We start from the raw sequence: 26465 nt of genomic DNA, 5'->3' as shown, positions 1-26465 counted from the left end.
AGTAACAATTATTACATCACTTTCCTTGAGAGTTTCTTCCCAAATAAAATCTTTGTAATACAAAAGGCATGCATGAAAGTATGATCTTGGAGTTTGTCTGGTTCAATCTTCTGTAGTGTCATTAATTATAATTTCCATAGTGAAGAACTGGGATGTCACAAGCAGAGCATTATTAATTGTAAGTGAGGGTTTAACAGGAGGTGGAGCAGATAAAGATCCCTAGATATCACAGTCCATTGGTACTTTAGAAGTACTCAATTAGATAATGTTCTTAGACAAAGTTCTTGTCTCCATGCAAAAGTCTGCCCTAATAAATAGAGTCAGGAGCATGGGAAAGTGGAAAGACAAAGGAAGGAATATATGAGTGTGCAGAATTGCTTTTAAACAGAATCTATCTTTTGCCTCCTACTGCTTTCTAAGAGGTATCAGAGGGTCTTTATATATGCATTGCATTTTTTAAACAATAGGGGATATATTATCGGTTTAATAATCTGTTGACAGAGATAAAATAATTTAATATCTGTTGACAGAGATAAAGCCTAGAGCAGGGATGCCAGTCTCATTCTTCCACTTCACGATAGCTGTCATACAGTGATGTTAATTCATATATGCTGAATGGCATTAATAGTGATTTTACCACGTTTTAATTCATTGTAATAACTAGGGTATTCCTAACAATTTAAAAGAAACTCATTTTAGAATAGCAGCTCAATGTTCTGTACCTACTTGTAAATACTGTGGGGCAATCTCTTATCATTGCTCTAGCACAGGTGCAATTCCACCAGTGACCAGCACTGAACTTTGTTACCATATCAGCTAGACCTACTATGAATGAGGTTAGACAGCAAGCTGGTAAAACACTGAAAGCCAGCCTGCACTAGAACTCCCACCATTGCTAGGACTGGCGCAGCTGTATCAGTGCTGAAGTAATGGAGACACCCCTTTCCCCCTAAAATCTTTAGTGTGTATGTAGTCTGGTTTGACAAGAAAGAGCTTCTGATGTTTTTACTATAACAGCAGTAACTTGGCCTTTATATTTGGTTTAATTTTTAGAATTACCTGGGCAGAATTACTTCAGCAAAATAAGTAGTAAGTTTTATACTTCATAGGATTCAGGCTGTATTCACTTTTATCTCATAATCATATTGATTTTATTTGTGTATATTATATGTAAACATTTCCTGAATTTCCTGTTAAGTACAAAACATACATATTTAGGTCTCTATACATTCTTTGCACTGAAGTCTCGGATATCTCTAGGTGGAACTGTAGATTACTGTGAGCCAAAACCCTAACAGATACGGTCTTGTCTGTTATACATATGTCAAGTCTTTTTAGAAACCTTGAGCATAAGTGTTGCAATTGATCTGAAATCAGATAAACTTTAACACAAACTTACAAATGCTAATAGGTGTCAGTTGATCTTTTTTTGCTATATTAGTAATATGCTGTCTAATCAGTGCTCCATTTGACACTTAAAGGCAATTTATCATGTATGAAACTCAGTCTTCCATGAAGTTCAGTTTTATCTCTTTTCTGTGTTAGGCACCACCTGTAATGGCCTATCCTGCTACAACACCAACAGGAATGATGGGATATGGAATGGTTAGTGAAATTTCCTGTTACTTAATTTATTTACATAAACATGGTTTACTTGTTACTTTTATTATGAGTTAGCTGCAAACATAAAGCATTCTAGGAGCAATATGTCACTTGGCCTAAACATGTTAAGTAGGTTTAATATCAATTCCTCTCGTCTGTTCTTCACTAAGTCACTCAATCCCATTTTTCTTCAGGAAAATTAACTATGGCTCTTAAACTCATCTCCACCCGTTTCTTCTTCACTTAGGCCCTGGATGACTTATTCCATACATTTAGTGTGTATTGAATGAAGTAGTCATCAAGTTACTTGTTCATCTTGCATTACTTACTAAATTCTCCCTCAGGTTTTCATCTTTCCATAACTCCCAGAACTCCCCTTTAGTGTCTCCCTTTTTTTAATGTCCTTATTGAGGCAGAAAAGTTTTATTGGATAACTATTAAGGAAATACTTAGAGCTCTATTTCAGGAGACTCAACATCATGAAGAAAGAAAACTCACGTAGTTGTATGTTGGTCAGATCTTTGTCTCTAGAACTTCAACTCTAGAGTAGCAACACAAATCTATAGAAATCTCGCTCTTCACCCACCATGTAAGACTGATTTGCCAAATAATTAATGGTACAAGAAAATCTAATGGTGAAAACATCACAGTAAATTTATTACCGACCCTTAACTGGGATGATTCCGTTTTTGCACTATGCTAGGAGCATTGCTATCACAGTAAGTACTTCCTTGAAATAACAGTAAGAGGTGGAGACTTCCAACTGTCCAGTTAATCCAGATATGAATGGGACAATTCTGTGTAGATTTTAAGAGGAAAGAGTACCCTATTACTTAATAAGGAAAGAGTTACATACACCTGGGCCTACTCCTGAATGGAGGGGAAAACATCTAAAAATAATTCTTCAGCTAAATTGAAAAATCTTTCTCACTATTTTTTTTACTACTTAATCAATGACTTTATTTATAAAAATACCATTGTTAATTCAGGTTTAAAGTTTGCTTAGATAATTAACCATTCCTTCTGAATTTAATTCCCTCTGAACCCCACCAAAAGACACCCATTACCACAGTAGCTAAGTACCAAACACAAGGAAGGGTTGCACAAAAAATCCTGCATAAGCGCCTGCACTCCACCATTTTTTTCAGCTGTTATTTGTTTAAAGCTTCCATCACCTCAGCGTGATGTTGTGTAATTGAAGGATTGACTATGTGCAACAGGAGGTTTCCTATTGTGTTCTGAAAACAGTCCAGATTTGTTCAGGATTGCCACAGCTGGGGAGTTCTTTACCAAGAATGATGACTCTGTTAAAACATCCATTAGTGGGCAATTGTTGTTGTAAACGAATTACCTAGGATAGAACTTCGGTGCATTTTGAGGTTAATAGTACCGGTTTTTCCACTAAACAGTGGCTGAACTGTAATGTAAACACCCATAGTTAGGTCAGTATGATTAAAAAGAGAACAAAATTGATTCTTATATTTTTATTGTCAAGATTGAGTGAAATGCAAAAACACCCAACTTTGATTTGGGGGAAAATAAAATTAGAATTAATTTTTTTTTAAAGGTGTTACCACATGTGTGTCTCTTACATCTGAACTCTAACCTGACAATATCTCCTTAAGAAAACCTAGACTTTTCAGTCAGACAAATTGGGAATTAACTCATCTTTATTTTATGTACATATTTCATCAGTTCTTGAAAGTGCAAAACAGCCACAACAATGGCATGTTAAATACCCATATTGTGTAAGGTGACTTCTTCTTTGTAGTACCTCCAACTTAATGGAGAGGGGAGAACTCTGTCAAAGCCTTAGTGTTTGTGGTCAACATGTTTGTGGTGCTAACACAAGTTCTTCATATATTATAAACAGCTGTTTCGATGCCCCCAAACGTTTTGGGGGAAGATTACATAGAAACAGCTTCAGCATCTATACTCCACCACAAACATGTTCTCTAAAGTAAAGGTCTGCAATGTTCATTTTTAGGGACCCTCAGTTTATATTCCAGTTTCAGAAGTCCTTTCCAGTTGCTAAGAGTCACTCTTCACACATCTCCTCCTGCTCCTTTCCTTCCCCCCCCCCCCGCTCTTTTATGTGTTTAATTATGTTTTGTAATTCTATGCTGTTCTGGATTTTTTTTAGCCAACACAGGTGGGAGGTGTACCAGTCATGACACAACCAACTTTAATATACAGCCAACCTATCATGAGACCACCAAACCCTTTTGGCCCCGTTTCAGGAGCACAGGTGAGTAAAAATCCAAAATATTTATATTTACTAATCTGGAAAATTGGTTGATAGCCAGGCCACAAATAGTTTTGTGTTATTTACACCCTCGCTGTTCATTGTAATGATGGTTTTGTCCTTTAGTGTGGTGGCATATGGAGTCCATTTCCATTGTGCTATATAGAAAAGGGATTGGGTCTTAGCTGCTTATTCAAACTTGGTGTCGTCAAATTCCTGTTCAGCAAAAGTAAAGTAAAAGGATGGCATTCTCAAGGGTCAGTTCCCTTGAGGAGGTGGTGATGTTTTTCTTCCATTTTCTTTAGATGAATGGTGATAGGAACTATTTTTAATCTTACATTTGTGCATCCCCTTTAATCACTAAGCTTGTGTTCCACTGTGTCTCATCCTCATATTATTCATTACAGCTTCTCCTGGAAGCATATCATTATGCAAACTTGTTTCATGCTAGACTCCTGAATTGCACTCCAGTGTTACCTCTTGTACTCTTAAACTCCATACTTTTCACAAGTAAAATAATCCAAGGCTGGTATAGCATAAGCCCGTTTATTATAGCAGTGTGTCAAAATTGCAGGTAATTCCAGAGGTCAAATTTGGGCACCTAATATGGGCTTTGCAAATGTGTGGAAGATTTCAGCATCTTGTGACAGTGTAGTCCTGACTTTCCAAACTCTAGGAACCACACTCTCCCCATGCCTCCCAGAGATTATACTGACGGCTTTTCTGAGTGTGCTGAATGTACCCGCCTGTGTTAACTGCAGAGTTTAAAGCTGGCCAGCACCTCTAAACCAGTCTTGGGCTCAGAGAACTAATGTGCAGATTTTTAAAGCCTGAATGGATCCCCAGTTCTGCCAAACATCGTATCTTTCCAAGTTTTTGTGTGTCCCCTATCACACATGGGGGATAAATTCATGTTGTATTGTAGGTACATATATAAAGGATACCTAATTTGTATTGGCAGTTTAAAAAAAAAAAACCAAAAACGTTTATGTTCAATTTTTAGTAATGGATTGTACCAAATAGGGACAGCCTCTGATTAATCTGTCACACACTGCCTGCTTCTGTACTCCATTGTAGACATCTGAGTGAAAAGGAAGCCAGTGTATTATCCCCTTCAGTGTTCATATTAGCTTGTCTGATGGAAGCCTTGCTTTGAAAAGTGAGTACAGGCAATAAGTATTGGAGTTGGGTTCGTACCCTTTTTTCTCCTGATCTATGCCACTTCTTTAGTTTAGTTCAGAGCACTTTTCCATCTTGTAAGAAAAAATTTCCTGTGCTCTTGTTCCAACCTTTGAGAAGACTGTAAAACAAGAGCAGTTGCTTTGGGGAAATCATGTCCACCTCCATAATATTAGAGGACATAAAACTTTAGGGATGTCTGATCTTCACAGGCTGCTGGAATTAAATACTGAAACTCTCAATTTTTATGTTCCAATTAAATTAGTTTTTGTTGTTGTTGTTGTTAACAAAGTTAACTTGTTTCTTTTTATCTGAAAGTAGTAATGATTGGAGGGTGGGGGGGCTATAGCATACTCCTTTTTCGTCAGAGAGCTTTGCCTTTTTACCATTGATCACGATGGGCCATTTAAATATAGATGTACTGTATTATATTATTATGGGGTAATATGTATTGCCACATACAGAGAAAAGTGTGTGTGTGTAAATAAAACGTGCATATACACAAAGTATCCATATTTTTAAATTAAGGCTATTAGATGTCTGTCTGACACTGTTAATATTGCTGATGTAGTGACTCTATTTGGTTCCCTTGCTCCTTGTGTTTAGGAACGCTGCAGCGGTAGCAGTGCTCATCAAGGAGAAGGGCCTCGCATCATATTGCAGGTTGATCACAGTAGCTATGTCCACGTTCAGCCTCACCTCTTTGAAGTGGGGACTTCGGGGTAAAAGAAGACATCAAGATCTGGGAGGGACACTGTCAGATAGAAATGTGGTTTTCAATCTGAAGAAATAATGTTTTCCCTTTCACTGTTCCTTCTGGGCATATAACAGCCCTCTGTGTATAATCACTATTACTTTTCTCCCATCTAGTCAGTCAGCATCCTCAGTTTTGTATGGATCTTCCTTGCAGCATTAAGGATGGAAAGAGATGATGTTTTTTTAAAATAGGAAAATGTGGCTATTGGAGCCTCAAAGATGCGTGGACTTCATTTTCTACTTCACTAAATTTCAAATTGACTATCCTTTTCAAAATAGAAGCAAACTTTACCACTTGCACATTTATTCTGTCACTTGAATGAATTCAGTTCTAGAGTAAACATGTATTTAGATTTATTGTGAATTGTTAAAAGTGCAACCCACCCATTCCCATTGCAGGTCTTGGGGCTGGATTGAGACCCAGCTGGCTGCCATAAAGCGGGGGAAATGAGAGAATGCAGTTGCAAGTGGGCAGTGTTCTTGATCTGGTGATGTGTAGGTTTCCTTTAACCCTTATATTGGATTACAAATCACCCATCTATTTCTGTATACGGGTCTTGGAGACCCACAGTATGTCAGAATTGGGGGAAAAGACATATGATGCATTTAAAACTAACTTAGATTCAGAAGCACACTATACAGCATTTATGTTGGGTTTAACTGACCCCAGGACGTTTTTGACGTCTTGCATTTTTGATGTGTTTTTCTGTCTCATTCTCTGGAACAGATGTAACAGCTTCCTCGTTTTTCAGTCTCTGGGTCCGTGACCAGCACACTAGACACTTCTTCCCTACAGCCCTGAGGCAAGGCTGCAGTGATCCTCTCCTGCACCAGTGTCTTAACTATTTCTGTACCCAGGTCCCTGAGAAACACTTGGGTCTTGCTCAAAGATTTGTTATGCCACATGTGATTCAGCAAAATCCAAACTATATGTGCATTCAGACATGCAGTGTGCATGTACAATGCAACAGCGAATCTTTGCCCCAGCAATAGCATCTGCCAGATGTGGGTTTGCCAAAAAATGTATCGACAATTGAGGCTTCCCCAGAAAACTCATCTTAGCAAGCATAGGCTTTCCAGAAAATCAGTTGGATAGTCTCTTCTGGAGACTCTTGTGATAATACGTGAGGCAAATGTTATCTGGGTTACTGCAGATCCCCAAGACCCTTTCAGTGCATTTTTTGAAAAACAAAAATCACTGAAACTGTGGTAAAAACCATGCTGAAAGATTCATATACCTGTGTCATAACTGCTGCCTCAAAATAAAAACAATCTGATGCTGGAATACCTGCATAATTAATTTGGGGTCTAACTAGGGTGACCAGATGTTCAGATTTTATTGGGACAGTCCCGATTTTTGGGTCTTTTCCTTATATAGGCTCCCATTACCCCCCACCCCCGTCCCGATTTTTCACATTTGCTGTCTGGTCACCCTAGGTGTAACTGAGCCCAATAACCTTTTGAGTGACTTTTTTTGTTATGCTAAAACCACAACAGGTATGCAGCCAGAACCCGTGCTAACAGTTATTTTCCTCGTGGTTTGAGAATACTTAAAGAAAAGGCACTGGTTCGCCTATCATGTTTTATTTACATTTTGTACGTTTGGGGTCCAAGAGATCCCCAAAGACCTTGGAAGTATAGTACTTTCATTTTCCCCAATGACCAACACTGAAGGGTCTAACTGATCCCATTAACCTTTTAATTACTTTTTTTTTTCCCCCAAAAACTTCAGCAGGTAGGATGATAAAACCAATGCAGAAAGATTGACCTCAACCTAGTTTGAGAATACTTAATGTGTGAAGAGGCACAGTTTGGCATGAAAATTATTTACATTTTTGTGTGTGTTGGAGTCATATAGACAAAACATTAGGAGTTGCAGTTCCTTCAGAAACTGCTGATTTTACTGGAAACACATCCTTTTCTTAGGCATTTACTTTGCAACCAAGGAGAGTTTGACACTGGCTCAATCACATCTCTTTGCAGTTGCTAAGTTTTAAATAAATCTGAGATCAGTAAAATCTTAGAAGGAAAACAAAGGCTTGTTGTGGGAGCCTCTTCACCATGCTAAATAGGGACAGTGTTGGCTGTAGATCTTTAAATAATTCCTGAGTTGGACTGTAATAGTCGGTTACACTAGAAAGATTGTATATTGAGAGTTTCAGTGATCATTTCTATATTTGGGCTTAGTTTTCATTAGATCCTTTTTTGGTGAGATGTTGGCAGTGGTCTTGTTAGCTGAGCTGCATAACTGGATTGCTCTGAAGTGAGGTTTGTTGCTTGTTAGCAATTAATTTTGTTGCAACATAAGCTGTTGGTTGATTCATAGTAGGCCACAGTCAGTGCCATGAAGGTGATACCCACTGCCTTTGGTCACAAGATGTCTTAGACAAATACCTTGAACACTTTTCTCCCTGCTTTACCTGTCCATTTGTATGTTCATTTTTCACAACCTTTTCTCTCTTCCTCTTCCCTTAAAGCACACTGATCTAAATATCTATTTTGGCTTTTACCTTCTGTAAAGTACTTGGAAAAGCGTTTCAAAGTAGTCACCATAAGGCCACTCAATAATGAATTGTTTGGTCAATATGCCTATCTAATTATTGGCCCATTAACAAAAATATTTCCATTTTTAATTAGATAATAGTACTGATCTTACCATTAGATAAAATAGCAAACAAGCAAAATGTTAGGGTTTAGAATTATTTGCTCTTAAAAGTGCCTTCCATAGTGGGGATGGGACCTATTCTCCCCAAAATACTTTTTTCCCCAGTTTACTTCAGAAAATTTATAATTTATATTCTCTGAAAGATTCTGGTGACTGGAGAAGTGATGAAAGTCTGACATCGGTCAAAACAATGGAAGTTGAGTAATTGAGCAAGAAAGTAATTTTTACTTACTGTTTTATATGTTATATACCTATTAAACTTCATTGACTAATGAACACATTGGAGCCAGGAGGATATCTTGGTTAAAGATTGAACTCCCCTTCTCTTGAATTAAGGGGTGAGAAGATTCACTACACAGTATTCTAGCAAAACCCAGAAAGACCAGACTTGATATTCCTGTTGCCTATAAGAAAAGCAGAAGAATAAAAAGGGAAAGATTGTTTTATGTTTTTATTTAAACCTTTCAGATTGCCTTTTACGGTAGTAAAAAGGCACAAGCCAAGCCTGACTGCTTAAAAATCTGTGCATTTCTCTTTAAATAACCAAGTAGTGTATATCACAGTATAAACTGTCATTTCAGTACAAAACATTGTGAAATCAGCATTATAATCTTCCATGTAATGTGCCGCCACCACTGCTCAGAAAACCTTCTGCAGCACAAAAAAACCCCAAAAACTAGAGCCTTATTGTGTTTGTGTCTCCTTAGTATCAGACTACTGTGTATTTGCCAGGAATCAAGATAGTGCATTTGCAGTAACTTGGATGACCCCAACATACACAATATATTCCTATAAAAAGGGAAGCAGATAGGTCCATCTGTGTCTTAGTAGAAACATGAAAGATCTGCTTCAGCTACAGCAAGGTAGTAAACCCATCAGATATTTAAATGGCATTGCACTGTCTCCAACTAGGCAGTTGTGTTTTTTTTTTTTTTTTTTTTTTTATAGTCAAGCGCTTTTTTAAATTCCAAGTACCAACTGCTCTTCACTTGTCTCCAGTCTCTGGCCACCTCCATCAAAGTTGTTGCCAATAAAAATCCTAGAAATTAGACATGATGCATACTAATGCCCTGGAGGTCAGTGCAACCAATATATGTTGACCGTCTAACTAGGTCTGGTAAAATGTAATATTTTGGGTCTTCAGTGATTTGCAAAGAAACTAACTAAAGTGGACAAGGTTTAGAGTTCATTCCTTTGCCCTTTAAACCAGTGTTTCTCCAATCATGACCTTCAAGCGCTGAAAATATTTAAAGAAAAATCCCCCATTCCCTGAACACCTTTACTTTTTAAGGCCAAGTATTCTGTCAAGCTCTCCAGCACGCAGATATTAGATAGGCTTGTTATATTGATATTCTTTTAACTCAATTTTATAGTAAATGCCAGGGTGGGGGTGTGAACTTTTTTTACTTCAAATACCGATTTGCCATTTTGAAACAGTTGAGAAGCTCAAGAAGGAGATGGTAGTCACAATTTAGGAATGGGTTACACATAGCTGTTCAAGAGGTTGCTGTAGCTGTGCCATTAATAGTAACACAATTTAAGTTCAACACTTTTGGAGAAGGAAAGGTACCAGGAAACTTATGTGATGTCAGGCAGAGAATGAGAATCATCAATTTTCATCGTGGTAAAAGTTAAGCAGCAGGATGCCTCAAGGTTCTGTGTTAAGACTGGAGTACGTTGTGTAGTACATTTCACAATGAAAGGAGTGTGAACGGTATGGTGGCAAGACTTGCAGATGACACAATTTAAGTAAAGACTGAAGAAAACTGAGTAACATCAGAGGGGCCTAACAAAGCTAACCAAATGGACAAAACAATGGCAGATGAAACTCAATGTTGACAAATGCAAAGTTATTCACATAGAAATAGTGTGAACTACATATGCCTAACTGTTTTCTAAATTAACTTTGAAACTTGGGGACAAGATTTGGGTATCATTGTGGACAGCTTAGTGAAGACATGTTTTATGTGCAGCAGTGGTCAAAAAAGCCAACAGTATCCAGATACATTAAACAGTGGGATGAGAAATGATATGGAAAATATTAAATCATTGTGTAAGTCAATGGCATTCCCTTAGCTGGACTTATTACTACATTCAGTTCTGGTCAGCGCATTGCAAAAAGGATATTGTAGTACTGGAGGTTGGGGTGGGGAGCATACAGAGATGGGCAATAAGAATTAGACATGGAAACATTCATAGTAACAGAGTGAAAAAAATGATTGTTTAGAGATGAAGAGGGGGCATGATAATTAAAGAAAATAATGGAGCATATAGAGAAGAGAGAGGGTAAATAGTAGTGCCTTTCTCATAATCAAGCACAAGGGAACATTCAATGAAAGTGAAAGGTTACATATTTAAAACCATAAAAGCAAAATGCATTCTGGCAATGTATAGCTAACTTGTGGAACTCATTGCCATGAGATCACTGTCAGGAGTTTAGCAGGATTCAAAAAAGGAGCAGACTTTAGTATGTTAACAAGAATATCCAAAATTCTAATAGTAAAGATTTTTAAGAAGCCAAGGAGTTTTGGAAGAGACATAAGCCAACTTCTAATAGTGGGGTTCAGGAAACAACTCTCTTTGTGGGCAAGTTATTCCATAACTGCCTTGTTTCATGATGTTTTGCACCTTACCCTGCAACAGTTGGTACTGACCACTACCAGAGACAGGATACTGAGGTTGGTGGACCACTGGTCTGATCTAGTGTGGCATTTCCTATCTTCGTATGTTGTAAATGACCCAAGCACTTTATATCAGCAAAAGTGCACATTTCTGTGGGATAAAGATAAAGAGATAACACACATCATTGGCGAAGAGGAGGGTTTGTGATAACTATAAGCTATACTTGAAAACTAATAAGGATTTAACTGCTTGACAATATCAGTGTCTGGGAATCCAGAAAAGAGATTTTAGTTACTACTGCTACTAGAACTTGTAGGTCCTTAGCCCTTTTCAGTAACAAGAGATGTTCTAGAATTCCTGCTTCTACAGGGGAATACTTCAACAAATGGATATAAATTGGCCACCAGGAAGTTTAGACTTGAAATTAGATGAAGGTTTCTAACCATCAGAGGAGTGAAGTTTTGGAATAGCCTTCCAAGGGAAGCAGTGCGGGCAAAAGATCTATCTGGCTTTAAGATTAAACTGGATAAATTTATGGAGGAGATAGTATGATGGTATAATGTGATTTTGGTAAGTAATTGATCTTTAAATATTCATGGTAAATAGGCCTAATGCCCTGTGATGAGATATTAGATGGGTGGGATCTGAGTTACCCAGGAAAGAATTTTCGTAGTGTCTAGCTAGTGAATCTTGCCCATATGCTCAGGATTTAGCTGATCGCCATATTTGGGGTCGGGAAGGAATTTTCCTCCAGGGCAGATTGGAAGAGGCCCTGGAGGTTTTTCACCTTCCTCTGTAGCATGGGGCACGGGTCACTTGATGGAGGATTCTCTGCTCCTTGAAGTCTTTAAACCACCATTTGAGGACTTCTATAACTCGGACATAGGTGAGGTTTTTCGCAGGAGTGGGTTGGTGAGATTTTGTGGTCTGCATTGTGCAGGAGGTCAGACTAGATGATCAGAATGATCCCTTCTGACCTTAGTATCTATGAATCATAAGCAAGTGTTTAGAGCCAGCATTTTAAAAAGTACCTTTAAATTACTAAAAACATTGTCTGGTCTTGTCTATGCAGAAAAAAGATGCAGATTTAATTAAATTGGCTTAGATACTGATTTAGTTAAATTGGTGCAATCCCCTTTGGTAGTGGACATTTGGTTCAATTTGAGAGAGCCCCTATTGACTAAGCCCTGGTCTACACTACGAGTTTAGGTCGAATTTAGCAGCATTAGGTTGATTTAACCGTGCACCTGTCCACACGACAAAGCCATTTTTGTCGACTTAAAGGCTCTTAAAATCGGTTTTTGTACTCCTCCCCGGTGAGGGGATTAGCACTAAAATCAACATGGTTGGGTCGAATTTGGGGTAGTGTGGATGCAATTCGATGGTATTGGCCACCGGGAGCTATCCCAGAGTGCTCCATTGTGACCGCTCTGGACAGCACTTTCAACTCAGATGCACTAGCCAGGTACACAGGAAAAGCCCTGGGAGCTTTTGAATTTCATTTCCTGTTTGGCCAGCATGGTGAGCTCATCAGCACAGGTGACCATGCAGAACCAGAATCGCAAAAGAGCTCCAGTATGGACCGAACGGGAGGAACTGAATCTGATTGCTGTATGGGGAGATGAATCTGTGCTATCAGAACTCCGTTCCAAAAGATGTAATGCCTTTATATATGCCAAAATCTCCAAGGGCAAATGCAAGGTGTTTACAATGCTCACAACTGCAGCAGTGATCGAAGCGAGCTCCCAGTTGCAGTGCTATGGCATATGCACAGGCAATCCAGGAAAAAGGGTGAGAAATGATTGTCTGCCATTGCTTTCGTGGAAGGAGTGAGGGAATGGTTACTGACGACGTACCCAAAACCACCCGCGGCTACCTTGTCCCTTATCTCAATTTTTTTTAATTAATAAAGAAAGAATGTGTGGTTTCAAAACAATAGTTACTTTATTTCGAAGGGGGGAGGATGATTGGCTTACAGAGAATTAAAATCAACAAAGGGGGCAGGTTTGCATCAAGGAGAAATGCACAACTGTCACACTGTAGCCTGGCCAGTCATGAAACTGGTTTTCAAAGCCTCTCTGATGTGCAGCGCGCCCTGTTGTGCTCTTCTAATCAGTGTCTGGCTGCTCAAAATTGGATGCCAGTCGATTTGCCTCAACCTCTCACCCCACCATAAATGTCTCCCCCTTACTCTCTCAGATATTATGGAGCAAGCAGCAATAACAATGGGAATGTTGGTTGTGCTGGCGCTGACCAACAGTGCCAGCGAGCTTTTAAACGTCCAAAGGCGCATTCTACCACTATTCTGCACTTGCTTAGCCTATAGTTGAACTGCTCCTTACTGCTGTCCAGGCTTCATGAGCAAGGGGTAGGCTGGGGTAGGTGAGACTGCGCGGTGCTGCTGGCTGGGAGAGCAGCCTGAGGCAGAAGCCTCCAGCTCACGAGATCAGGATAGCAGAGTTGCAGCAGAAGCGGTGGAGCGAGCAAAACACCATGGATGAAGACGGCTAGTAGTCCTACTGCACCGTCTGCTGCAGAGTTGCAGCAGATCAGGATAGTAGAGTTGCAGCGGAAGCGGTGGAGCCGTTCACCATTGATGCAAAGGCACCCAGGAGCTGGTGCTGTGTGGCCAAGGCAAAAGAGCAAGAGCCCTGAAGCGGTTACATGTGGAATGTATGGCTGCAAGATTTCTTCACCAGTGACAAAATACAGGAATGTGATGCACCTAAACCTAAAAAGGCCCACACATTTCCCAGAATTACTACACTTGATAACAGAACGTCAATGATTGCATTGGCTACTTGGATCACAGCAGCCCCCACAGTAGACTTGCCCGCAACAGCAGTGGTGACGGTGAGCTGAGCAAGCTCCCGCTTGCAGTGCTATGGCGTCTGCACAGTTAACCCAGGAAAAAAGCCGTGAAATGATTGTCTGCTGTTGCTTTAACAGGGGGAGGGGCGACTGATGACATGTACCCAAAGCCACCTGTGACAATGTTTTTGCCCCATCAGGCATTGGGAGCTCAACCCAGAATTCCAATGGGCGACGGAGACTGAGAACTGTGGGAAAGCTACCCACAGTGCATCACTCCAGAAGTCGATGCTAGCCATGATACTGTGGATGTACTCTGCCAACTTACTGCGCTTAGTGGGGATGCACGCAATTGACTGTATAAAACTGCTTCCGAAAAATCGACTTCTATAAAATCAACCTAATTTTGTAGCGTAGACATACCCTTAGTTTGTCAGTAAGATATAAACTTAATTGACATTTTATAAAACACACTTGAAACCAAATAAGTGTCCACTGTGCAAGAGGCACTGATTCTGATTTCTAAACCAATGTAGTCAAATAGTACAATTTACCATTTAGGCATTGGCGCTACATAGAAGTCTTAATACTATGGTCTATTACTAAACCTTATTCTGTTAAACTTGCACTGGAGTTTAGAACAAGGAGAGAGCTCTAATGAAGTATAGGCTGCTAGTATTTTGTTCACAGCCAGAAATACAGTTGTTCAATGTGTAAAACCAGATGCCACTGCTTTCCCTGTGGTGGCTGGTCCTGGCCATAGGGAATTCCTGAATTCTAACCCCACTGCTGACATTCCTATTGTGATAGTGAGCAAGCCTTGTAATCTGTTTGCCTTGGTTTCCTCTAGCTCTGCAATGCGAAGAATACTAGCCTCTCTCTCAGGGGTGGGTGTAAGTAGGCCTAATGTTTGTAAAGAGCTTTGAAGGAGAAAATCTCTATGTAAGTGTGAAGTATTGTGAACTTGGTTGACGCTCCACCCAGAAATGTTCCCTTTACCAAGTGTAGGGTAACACCCAGCTTGCTTCCACATTACACATACCATCAGAAGGTCTTCAGCTTCCCATGCAACCAAATGTTTGGTTTTAATAATCCATTTCTGTCTAGAATGCCTTTTTTTAGATCCCTCCCCCTTTCATTACATTTTCTGCTTTCATATTCTGTCATGCTGAGAACTTTTTTCTTTCTTTCCCTCTCTCTGTCGTCTTCTCTACCAGCTGTCTGCAGCATCCAGTCCTTCCAGTCAGAGTCCTCACAGAGCCTCAGGAAAGGATCCCTTTGCAGAGCTCTCTCTTCAGGATTTCTTGTAAAAACAACTTAGGTATTGCTCACTATTCTGGGAGATGGTGGTTTTTATAAAGTGAAAGATCATTTAAAGAGACAGTTCGGTTTCCTTTTTATATTTTCTTGGAAACGTACAGTTCTATAGTGGTATTCATTAATATACTAAACAAGTTAGTGTCGCACTGGGGGCATTGTGGAAGTACCAACTGATTGATGTACTCCTGCTAGGTGCTTTGTTAGACATGATATATTTTCACTGCATCTACTCTAAGGGCAAAAACAGGAAGAATCAGTTACAAAACACATCACATCTGATGCTTGCCAGGAGCTCCCTAACCTTGCAGAACTTTTTTTTTTTTTCTTGGTGCTTACAGAGCCGGTTCATTAATTATATATGTTAGACCCACATTATTGTTAAAGGAGTTTTATAGTATATGACTGGAAATTGTGAATAACATGGTTTCTTCTTCAAGTGATGCTCCTTCTTGTATTCTAGTGAGGGGTTATATGCATGTGCCATGCACTCAGTGTCAGAACTTCTGAAAGTAGTACTGTTCGGCAATCCGCACATGTGCCCTCTGCCAACTCCGTGGTCTTGCCTGAGACTATAAAGGATATGGTGTGTTGCCAGCATTTCCAGTTCCTTCTCACCGCCGCATGGTCCAAGTCAGAGCTTCTGCTCCTGTTCTTGTGATGCACTTTTCAAAACTATCCTTGGTACTCTTAGTAGTTTAGATTTCTTAGTTGTTGTGCATTTACTTTTTATTTTCTGTTCAATTCTTCCTTTTGTACCGGATTTAGGAGTTGGAATGCAGCTTCAGCAGTGTTTCCTGTCAAACTTTTCCCTCCCCCCACCTCCAGTACTTGGGCCTGGGTATGGGATTATGCCAAAGATGCCGGTGTTCAAAACCTGTGCTTCCTGACCTCGCTCATTTTCCATCAGCGACGAGCATCAGCACTATTTGTACTGCTTGGGCGAAGCCCACATCGTGTCGAGGTGCAGTATCTGCCTCTCCTTTCCTGCTTGTACTTGGGGAAAACTGGACTCTCCATCTCAGGAAACACCCTTAGAGTCTGCCATGGGATTGACGACAGATCCTGGCCGGGGACGAAGAGTACCTCCTCTGCCACAGAACCCCCATCAGGCTCTGTCAGTACCAGCACTAAGGACCTCATGCTGGGGCCTAGATGGAAACAAAGGAAGCAAGCACATAAGCATGGCAGTAAGTCTTCCTCCAAATCTAAGAAGGATTCAGTACCATCCATGAGTTCTGGTCGTGAAGGATTCATGTCTCACAAGAACATGCCGCCCTGATCACTGGATCCACGAGTACCAATCATAGACCTCGGCGACGCCGCCAGTGTCCCACAAACCATCCATCTCCAGGCACATGCTCCCAATACTGATTCCTCCAGTGGAATGGATGCCATTGACCCCATGGAGACTCAGAGGCACCCTGGGTCCCCATGAGTTATTTGCACTGAAGGGACTTCCATGTTCACGACCACCAATCAAATCATGAAGTCGAAGGGACCCTTCACCTACTATGCTCCTGCGGACTCCCATTCTGACAATCCTGATTGCACCACCATTTGGTGAGGTTTCTGACTCCTCTGATTCGGATATGGATGATATGGATGTCCAACACAGTCCACCGCTCCCATTCCAGAAGCATGACTAGCGGAAGCTTCCAATGGCAATGCATTACCTGCAGAGTTTCTGGCACTGTCGTCTCAGGCTACACAACAGTAGGGTCAACCAGGTTGGCCATATTGGTGCTCATGGTCACAATATTCACCCTCCAAACAGTCCCAATCGGTCAGGGAGTACTCCCCCACTTCACCACCACAATCCTTGTCAAGTAGGCGCTCCAACATAGCTCTGGATGATGCACTGATTAGCCTGACTCTAACAGTATTGATGGATCCGAAGAGGCATCCCTCATCTTCCCCGGATGCAGTTGCCTCTTGTTTCCCCTTCTCCCCTCCAGATGACTATCGCTAGTTCCAAGAATTGCTGCAGAAAATAGCTAACACTCTACAGATTCCCTTAGATGAAGTACAAGACCATCAACACCACCTGCTTGACATCTTGCACAGTTCGGTACCAGCGGGAGTGCCCTTGCCAATCAACGACGCTATTCTCCAACCAGTGCACAAAGTATGACGCACCTTTGCCACGTGTCCACCTGCCCCAAAGGGGGCTGAAAAGAGATGCTGTGTCCCCACCAAAGGGTCAGAGTTCCTGTTTTCTCATTCTCCACTAAACTCGTTCATTATCCAGGCAGCCTCAGAACGTTTCAAACACCCCCTCCCCCCCACTCCACCCCATCCAATACAGCAGGTAAGAGAATGGACCTTATGGGCAGAAAAGTCGTGTTGGCAGACTTCAGTTTCATATTTCAAACTACTTAGCCCTGATGGCCAAATATGATTTCATGAACTATGGGCGATTGGCACAGTTTGCAGAGAAACTACCATCACAGGATCGCAATCAATTCCAGGCAGTGTTGGAGGAAGGCAAGTTACTCACCAGATCCATGCTTCAACAGTGGACTCCACAGACACGGCCTCCTATGTCTTGGCAACTGGGATCATCATGAGGAGGGAATCCTGATTACACTCCTCTGGCTTCCCCAGGGAGGTGCAAAACACTACAGAAGACCTCCGATTTGACTATCGCACCTCTTCAGTCAGAAGACAGACAAGTCCCTACAATCCCTAAAGGACTCTAGAGCGACTCTAAGAACTCTGGGCATCTACACAAAAGCACCCAAGAGGAAATTCTACCACCCACATCAATCATATAATTACGGGGCCCCACAGCTATACCACCAGTGTACCTATATAAGCCTTCTCAAAAGCACCCTGAGGTCCACAATCCTTTCAACCTACATCGACTATCCAGCTATCAGTGCAGTACACCCAAACATCACATAAACGGTATTTGAGTGTCCTTAGCTGTCAGCCACTCCATACACCAATGCCCATTTCATGTATTCTCTTCGGGGGGCACCTCAGACTTTTCCTGCCAGCATGGAAAACCATAATAGCGGACAAATGGGTCCTAGATATTATCCAGAGCGACTGTCATAGAATTTACAGCAACACCTCTATCTCGCTTCCCTCCTCGATCTGCATGCATGAAACACACACACAACATAGACTCCCTACTGCAGAGGAGAGCTGTGGAGCTAATCCCCTATTCCTTTCAAAGAACAGGATTCTACTCAAACTACTTCCTAATCCCCAAAAAGACTGGAGGGTGAAGATCAATACTTGATCTCTGCCTCAACCGCTTGATTTCCAAACCAAGATTTTGTATGGTCACACTTGCCTTTTTCTAAGGAGGGAATGATTGTTGCATCTTGTTGATAGAAAGGCAAGATGCCTACTTCCATATCGATATACACCCAACTCTCAGAAGGTTCCTGAGGTTCAAGGTGGGGACTTGGCATCTTCAATACAGGGTCCTAGCGTTAGGACTTTCCACTGCCCCACGAGTATTCACAAAAGTTTTCTTGGCAATGGCAGCCCATCTCGGACATCAAGGGATCCTTGTTTTCCCCTCTCTAGATGACAGGCTGGTAGCAGCACTGTACAAAGAAGCATCCCAGTAGTCGACATCCCAACTGCTTCTACTCCTCTCCTCCCTGGGAGCTAGTGTCAACATCAAAAAATCAACTTTAAACCCTATGCAATCCCCGGAGTTCATAAGAGCTCTCATAAGATGCGATCTCTGCCTGAGCTTATCTACCAAGGGAAAGATTCCAGACAAGGATGGAATTAATAGCTTTGGTATCCTCCACACATGGCAGCCTTTACATACGTCACACCCTTCGCTTGTCTGCACCTGCACTGCCTTCAGCCCTGGCTACGAAGGGTCTGCTCCCCCATGCGTCAATCCACACGCACACTGATCCACATGCCATCACAAGATTTCTCCTCGCTCCAGTGGTGGATGAACCCGCTACAAGTCTGATCAGGGATGAGCTTCCTCGCATCCTTGCCCACCATGACAATCATATGACGCATCCCTCAGAGGCTGGGGCGTCCACATCGGCAATTGCACGATACAAGGCACCTGGTTAGCATGAAAGTCCAGGATGCACATAAACCGATTGACATTCCAGGCAGTACGCAAAGCTTGCCAGACGTTCCTGCCAACCATCTGAAACCAACATGTTCTTGTCATGTCAAGACCCACCACCACCACAGTCTTCTACATAAACAAACAAGGAGGAACAAGATCCGAGCCCTGTGTGTGGAAGCTATACACCTTTGGGTATGGTGCATCACACACCATATTCTTTTGACAGCAGCCTACGTATCAGGCACCCAGAATGCGATTGCCGATGCTCCCAGCAGAAAATTTGCAACCAAACATGAATGGGAGTTGCATGACTCTGTAATCATGGACATCTTTGACCAACGGGGAATCCTGGTGAGGGATCTTTTTGCACCCCATAACAATACCAAATGTGCCCAATATTGTTGGAGGGGAGGAGTTGGAATTCCATCACAGGGGGACACCCTAGTCCTCAATTGCTTGGACCAGATGAATTTTGCCTCCCCCCCTCCCCCCTTACTGCAAGTGATCCACAAGATCAGACAACACAAGGCAACAACCATCTTGATAGTCCCATTCTGGCCTCGCCAATTGTGGCATCTGCTCCTTCTCTGAATATCGAAGCACCCTCCAATCACACTTTGAACATTCCCAAAGCTGCTGACTCAACACAATGGCAGACTCAGACACCCCACCCACACGCTCTTCACCTCTTGGCTTAGTTTTTGGATGGACATCTCCACTAGTACAGGAATGCTCTATGGCAGTACGAGATGTCCTCTCAAGCAGCAGGAAGGAGTCCAAGAGTTGCTTGTATCAAACAAAGTGGATGTTTCACTTCCTGGGCTACCAATCAGGGCCCTGTGCCTGAAGCAGAGGGCATCCTACTCCTCCTGGAATATTTCCTTTATCTGAAGGACTCAAGACTGCCAGTCAGTTCCATTAGGAAAAAAGAAAAGGAGTACTTGTGGCACCTTAGAGACTAACAAATTTATTTGAGCATAAGCTTTCGTGAGCTACAGCTCACTTCATCGGATGCATTCAGTGGAAAAGCTGTTTTTCCACTGAATGCATCCGATGAAGTGAGCTGTAGCTCACGAAAGCTTATGCTCAAATAAATTTGTTAGTCTCTAAGGTGCCACAAGTACTCCTTTTCTTTTTGCGAATACAGACTAACACGGCTGCTACTCTGAGTTCCATTAGGATGCATGCAGCTGCCATAGGCACCTTTCATCTGCTGGTAGATGGTCATTCAATCTTTACCCGCCCTTTAACTGTGCGGTTCTGGAAGGGTCTCCTGTGAAAATACCATCCCGTTCAACCTTTCGCCCCCAATAGGACCTTAACCTAGTCCTCACCTTGCTGATCACCATCTTCAAACCTGTGCTTGCTATCTCTCCTTTCCATGAAAGTCGCCTTCCTCGTCGCCATTTCATCGGCTAGGAGGGTTAGGAAACTGGGGGCCATGATGGCTAACCCCCTTCACTTTTCATAAAGACAAGGTCTCTTTACAATTCCACCCCCAAGTTCCTTCTGAAGATGGTTTCCCAATTTCATGTCACTCAACCCATACACTTACCTACCTTCTTTCCCAAACCTCATGCCTTGAACAAGGAAAGGCAGCTTCACTTGTTAGATGTTTGAAGGGCATTGGCTTTTTATCTTGAGCAAACAAAGCCCTTTCAGAAATCTCACAGGTTTTTTTTGTTGCCTTAGTGGAGAGAATGAAAGGATAAGCCATTTCCACCCAGAGAATTTTCAAGTGGGTCTGAGGGTGCATTATGCGCTTCTGTCAATTCCACCTGAAAGGATTTGAGCCCATTGCATGCGAGTGTAAGCATCAACTACAGCTACACTCCACAACGTGCCTCTCGCAGACCTATGCAAGGTGGCCACATGGAGTTCGGTACACACTTTTTTTGACGCACTGTGCTCTAGTGCATGATTCTGCGACAGATGCTTTATTCGGAGCGGCAATCGTCCATTCCACCGGCTCCTCGCACCATCCTACGACGTAAGTACTGCTTGTTAATCACCCTCAGTGGAATACAATAGGGACCGTTACTTATATGTAACTGAATGTTCTTCGAGATGCGTGGTCCTTATCTGTATTTGAAACCCACCCTCCTTCTCTTCTACTGCAGAGTCAATAGCTCTGCAGTAGAGAAGGAACTAGAGATGCCAGCAGCCCATCGTGCCCTTTATCACCTGGAGCAAGACCACGAGGCTACACAGGGCACATGCGCAGACTGCCAAACAGTACTATCAAAAGCCTTGGCTCCGGGCACATGGCGCATGCACATAACCAGTCTGGAATACGGACGAGGACCATGCATCTCAAAGAACATTCAGTTCCAGGTAAGTAACCTTGGGTTGTTTTGGCTGAGGTGTAACTCCAAAAACAGTGATTCAGAGAAATTATGCTCAAGCATTGCAGTTTCAGCAAGTTTTGTAACACATGAATACTAATTTTGCTTCTGTCCATTGGAAACACAATATGATTCTCCCTGTTTTGAGCTCCTTCCTTACTAACTACTGGCAGCATGCCTACCAAATCTCCTGATTGAAAAATCAGGGACAATTGTGCTCATTGAGCAGAGACCACCTGGCAATTATTTCAGTAGGAAAATTTGTGGATCTGTGTTGTTGCAACAGACGTACGAAATTGTCTTATGAATATCTCCCATCTGTGGCATACAATCTAATTGATCATCCTCACCATGACAAGAGAACTGAACTGTTATCTGCTATGGGGAAATAGATACTATGCCAGCTGGCTGTTTTATACAGTAAATGGCATTGGAGTTTTCTTTTGCATCAACAGTGACATTAATGTGTCTCCTTTAAATGTTTTTAAAGATTTATATAATTAAATGTGTGTGCAAATATAAACTACTTTGGAAACATTACCCTTTAAAAGTGTGCATAACCTAGGGAAAACTGAATGCTGTCTTTCTAGAGTAAAGAGAAATAGGACTTTGAGCTTTTCCTTTGATGTCTTCGTGTTAGATTAGTTTCTTACAACGCTTGGGCAATGACAGTTTTGTGATGACTACTTCATTTTTCTGATCTTTTGGATAAACAGTGTAACCAATCCACAGTAACACTACAGAAGAGTGCATACTTGGAAAGAAATCCCAAGGGCTTGTATACATCTTCATTCTTGCTGTAAATTTTTATTTTGATCAGCATATTTGGAACTTTTATTTCTGATAGTCTGGATATGGAGGACTTTCCATATCCAACACATTCTAAGGGATCAGAGACCTTTATTTCTAAGTAAGTCTCATTATATTGAGTAGAGAAAAGTTAACTTTGAATGTTTTTTGTCTTTCCAGATACAGTTTATGTAATCAAGCCAGATGGAAGAGAAAGGAACAGCTCCAAAAAGACACGTATCAACAGCAAACCCCTACTTCCAGCAAAATCCAAATTGCTGTATTTTAACTCCTCTTCCTTTAAAGTGATGCAGGAAAATCATGAAGGCCCACAAAGGAAACTGGGACAACTCTTTTGGAAAGTGTCAATACATGATATAAAGCCAAGAATTCCCCTGATTTAAGATGTTTTTTTCTGGTGACTAACGCGTCAGTACTTTCAATTCCTATTAATATCCATAATCAGTAACATACTAAGAGAAGCTCTTATTCTGAAATCGTAAGATTTGTATTTGGAAATGCTGTGAGCTATGAAGATGAGTGTCCTTTACCATAACTCAAAACAAGATTTTCTTTGGCGGATCAGATCCTAACTCTTAATTCTGCAGTTATCTTTTCTTCAGTCCTCACAAATGTAGACACAGCAATGAAAATTAACTTTTCTTTTTAAAAAAAAATTATATATTCAGTTTGCAGTAGACATTCCTTATGTATTGTTTGTATTTATTTATGATTATCAATTTAAGTAACATTAATATTGTATCAAACTCCTTATGAAAATGAGTATGGATGTATACAGTATGTCTGATTTTTATCCACAAGAATGATTTTGATTCAAAATACTTTTCAGCTGACATAGAGAGCACTAACTATTTTAAAGGACTGAATCTTATGAATTCTCACTCTGTATGGGAATTAGGAAAGTTATAAAATGCATTAATCCTTATAGTCAATTCTGTGCCTAGGATTTTGCAAGGGAACAGTTAACTGACCAGGAGAAGCACTACATTTTTAATTCAGCATTAGTGCATTGGGAAGGAACTTTATTGCTTTGTGCTTGGCATGTCATTATTTTAGATTTGACATCAGGCCCTTCCAGAATGAATGTGAGGAATTGCTTTCACTTTAAGACTTTCCTTTTCTTTAAAAACTCTAGAAGATATTATGTGAAAAAAGCCTTGATTTTCATTTGGCTAGTGCCATGTTTATGATCATGTACCTTTTAAAAAACAAAAACAAGAAAAAAAAACAAAAGGTGGGGGGGGAGTAGCATCTTTACAAATGATTAGCAAGAATTTAGTTAATGAAGAATTAAAGCAGCACTGTTGATCGGTGCTTTGCGTAAATACATCGTAACTTTTGGATGGAAAGGGGCCTTCAGAAGGATAGTCAATGATATGAAAGCAATTCTGTACATGAATTAAGCATACTTGCTGCATTGTCTCTGCAGATTCTATTTTTGTTTAAAATATTAAAATGTATGTTAGCAAAAATGGGTGGATTTTCAAATAAAATGCAGCTTCCATAGACCTTTTGTTACAGTATGAAGGTATGAGGTGCTTTTTTCTTTCTGCCTCTTAAAATGGGCAAGAATTATTTCTTTTTTTTTACTTACAGTACCAAATCTATTTAATTACATGTTAGGAAGTGCACCAATATGAATGTCTAGATTTTTATACTGTGCCTCTCATGGTGGTACAGCACCTTCGTTTTATTGAAGTGAGCGAATACAGACTCTCACCAAGAGCTGGATCTATTACTTGAAATCATTGGTGTCCGGTGTCCCTAGCATTCTCAAAATGCTTAGAGCAGGCAACTTGATGCTTGTAACTGGGAAACACAGAAAGAAACATGAACAGGCTTATACGAGTTTCCGTTACACAACTACCTCAGATGTTCCAGCCTTGACCTTATATTGGCCCACATTGTAAAATGGCTACTACATAAGTAACTTTAAGGACTCTATCTAAAGATATGTGTGAGTGGGGCTGAGCCAGTATTATTCTATTAGTATGCAAAATGGATGTATTGCCTGTGTAGGTTGGTAAAGTTTTGAATCCTCAGTATTCCCCACTAATGCTCTTCTCCTAGGCTGCTACCTTCTACTTCAGAGATTCATTTGGAAAGTCTAGAGCCCTTTGTTGGTTGCAAACAACCTTTAAAATGAAGTGTCTGATCTGGTGATGGCCTTGTTTTATAAGTAGGGCCCTATCAAATTCATGGCTGTGAAATATGGTCTTCCCCCCATGAAATCTGGCTATTGTAGGGGGGTTGCAATATAGCCACCCTTACTTTTGTGCTGCCTGCAGAGCTGGGTGGCCAGAGAGCAGTGGTTGCTGGACAGGCACCCAACTCTGAAGGCAGTGCCACCACCAGCAGTGCAGAAATGAGGGTGGCATAGTAGGGAGGGAGCAGGGCCAGCTGTATAGGTGGGCACTCTGGGTGTCCCCCATCACACACACACAGAGCCAGCCCAAAATCCCTTTAACCTCTGAGCACTGGGGAGGAGCAGGGCTAGGGTCTCCTACCCGTGCGAGGCTCAGGCTGCTAGTCCTGGCCAGGCTGTGGAGGGATGGGACTTCCTTTTTCCTTGCATTGGCTGCTCCCAGGGCTGCGTCAGACCCACCTCTGGTGCTGGCGCAGAAGGTTGGCAATACTGCAACTACTCCCACAAACACGCACACACAAGCCTTGCAACTCATCCTCCCCCCCCATAGTCAGGACTCTGACAGTTAAACACTGAAATTTCAGATTTTAAAAATCATATGACCATGAAATTTAGCAAAATGGACTGTTGATTTGGTAGGACCCTATTTATAAGAGTATGCCTTGCAAATAAAAGGTATGGTAATGTGGGTTGGCTAACACATGCTAGCTGACAGGTAATAGCAGTGAAGACACAGCAACTTGCCTTAGGGTTAGCAGTTCCAATTCAGCCCCAGGCTGCCCCTACAGGCTTTTACTCAAGCTGCTCATCACCGTCCCATGTGGCTGCTCTCCTTCAGGAGTAACCTGTTCTCATATCCGTGGGCTGTGTTAGGCTGGGAGTTCTAAGGCACCTAAGTGAGTTGCTCAACTCACGTTACTTTTCAATGAAAGTTGAATACCTCATTACCATAGGCTGGATTGTTTTATTTGTAAGAGCAGAAACTCCTGCTGCGGAGCTGCCGCCTTGCCGTTCTGTACATCTGATTTAGCAAGCTATGGAGGAGATGATTGTGTTGTTACAGGGGGCTCTGATTCCTCGTAGAAACTGATCAGACTATTTGAAAAAAAGTAAAAACAGCATGCAAACCACGGGAAAAAGTTTTAAAGAAACAACCTTATGGTATAAATTAGACCTTAAAAGCAGTCAGAGCAATGGAGCTTTTCCTTTAAGTTATTTTGGCCAAAGTCATCACAAGAATCTGTCAATGGTGTAAATTTGAGAAATATTGGACATTGCATGTATTTTCTAAAAAAGGAGTACTTGTGGCACCTTAGAAACTAACAAATTTATTAGAGCATAAGCTTTCGTGAGCTACAGCTCACTGAAAGCTTATGCTCTTATAATAAATTTGTTAGTCTCTAAGGTGCCACAAGTACTCCTTTTCTTTTTGCGAATACAGACTAACACGGCTGCTCCTCTGAAACCGTGTATTTTCTAAAAACTCAAATGTACCGAACACACAAGGTGGATAATAATATATCTAAAGGTCTTGCTGCTATGAAAATGCAGTCACTAGGGAACAGAAATCACAGGGATGTATAAAATACTGGTTTAAGTATAGCAATATTGCATAGCTTGAAAGAACTGTTGCATAGCTTGAATATTGCATAGCTTGAAAGAACCCCCGGCAGCACTCTATGCAGCAAAGAATCACTAACTTCTTTCAGAATAGACAAATATTAATCATTTCAGATGGCCACTGAGGCCCACCATGCAGATAGCTGCTGCTCTTCCCCCAAGCTGTTAGCAAGGGAAAAGATGTTAAGCCAGCAGACCTGAAGACCTTTTGCTCCAGGTGCCTGCCCTCGCCCGCCCACCCCGGAATAAGAAAAGTAGAAGCAAGGGCAATGCCAGCCAAGACAAGC

The 26465-nt window shown here is 41.4% G+C and overlaps 1 protein-coding gene across 23 annotated transcripts in view; it reads left to right on the top strand.

Annotated features, from left to right (window-relative positions):
* The window catches only part of PICALM (phosphatidylinositol binding clathrin assembly protein), a 120234-nt gene extending 96318 nt beyond the window's left edge, over nucleotides 1-23916 (top strand). For 13 of the 23 annotated variants that reach the window (XM_043504116.1, XM_038387684.2, XM_043504114.1 and 10 more), the window contains 4 exons: nucleotides 1546-1605; nucleotides 3746-3850; nucleotides 15098-15201; nucleotides 22572-22649. In XM_043504116.1, the coding sequence (XP_043360051.1) occupies nucleotides 1546-1605; nucleotides 3746-3850; nucleotides 15098-15190 (258 nt within the window). In that variant the 3' untranslated portion in view covers nucleotides 15191-15201; nucleotides 22572-22649. Of the gene's footprint in view, nucleotides 1-1545; nucleotides 1606-3745; nucleotides 3851-15097; nucleotides 15202-22571 lie in introns of those variants that run through there. The other 10 variants (XM_038387686.2, XM_038387687.2, XM_043504117.1 and 7 more) reach the window with 2 other exon arrangements.
* The last annotated feature ends 2549 nt before the right edge of the window (nucleotides 23917-26465 follow it).

This window comes from Dermochelys coriacea, chromosome 1 (assembly GCF_009764565.3).
Source record: "Dermochelys coriacea isolate rDerCor1 chromosome 1, rDerCor1.pri.v4, whole genome shotgun sequence".
Classification (NCBI taxonomy): domain Eukaryota; kingdom Metazoa; phylum Chordata; order Testudines; family Dermochelyidae; genus Dermochelys; species Dermochelys coriacea.
This window is presented reverse-complemented; position numbering and strand designations above follow the sequence as displayed.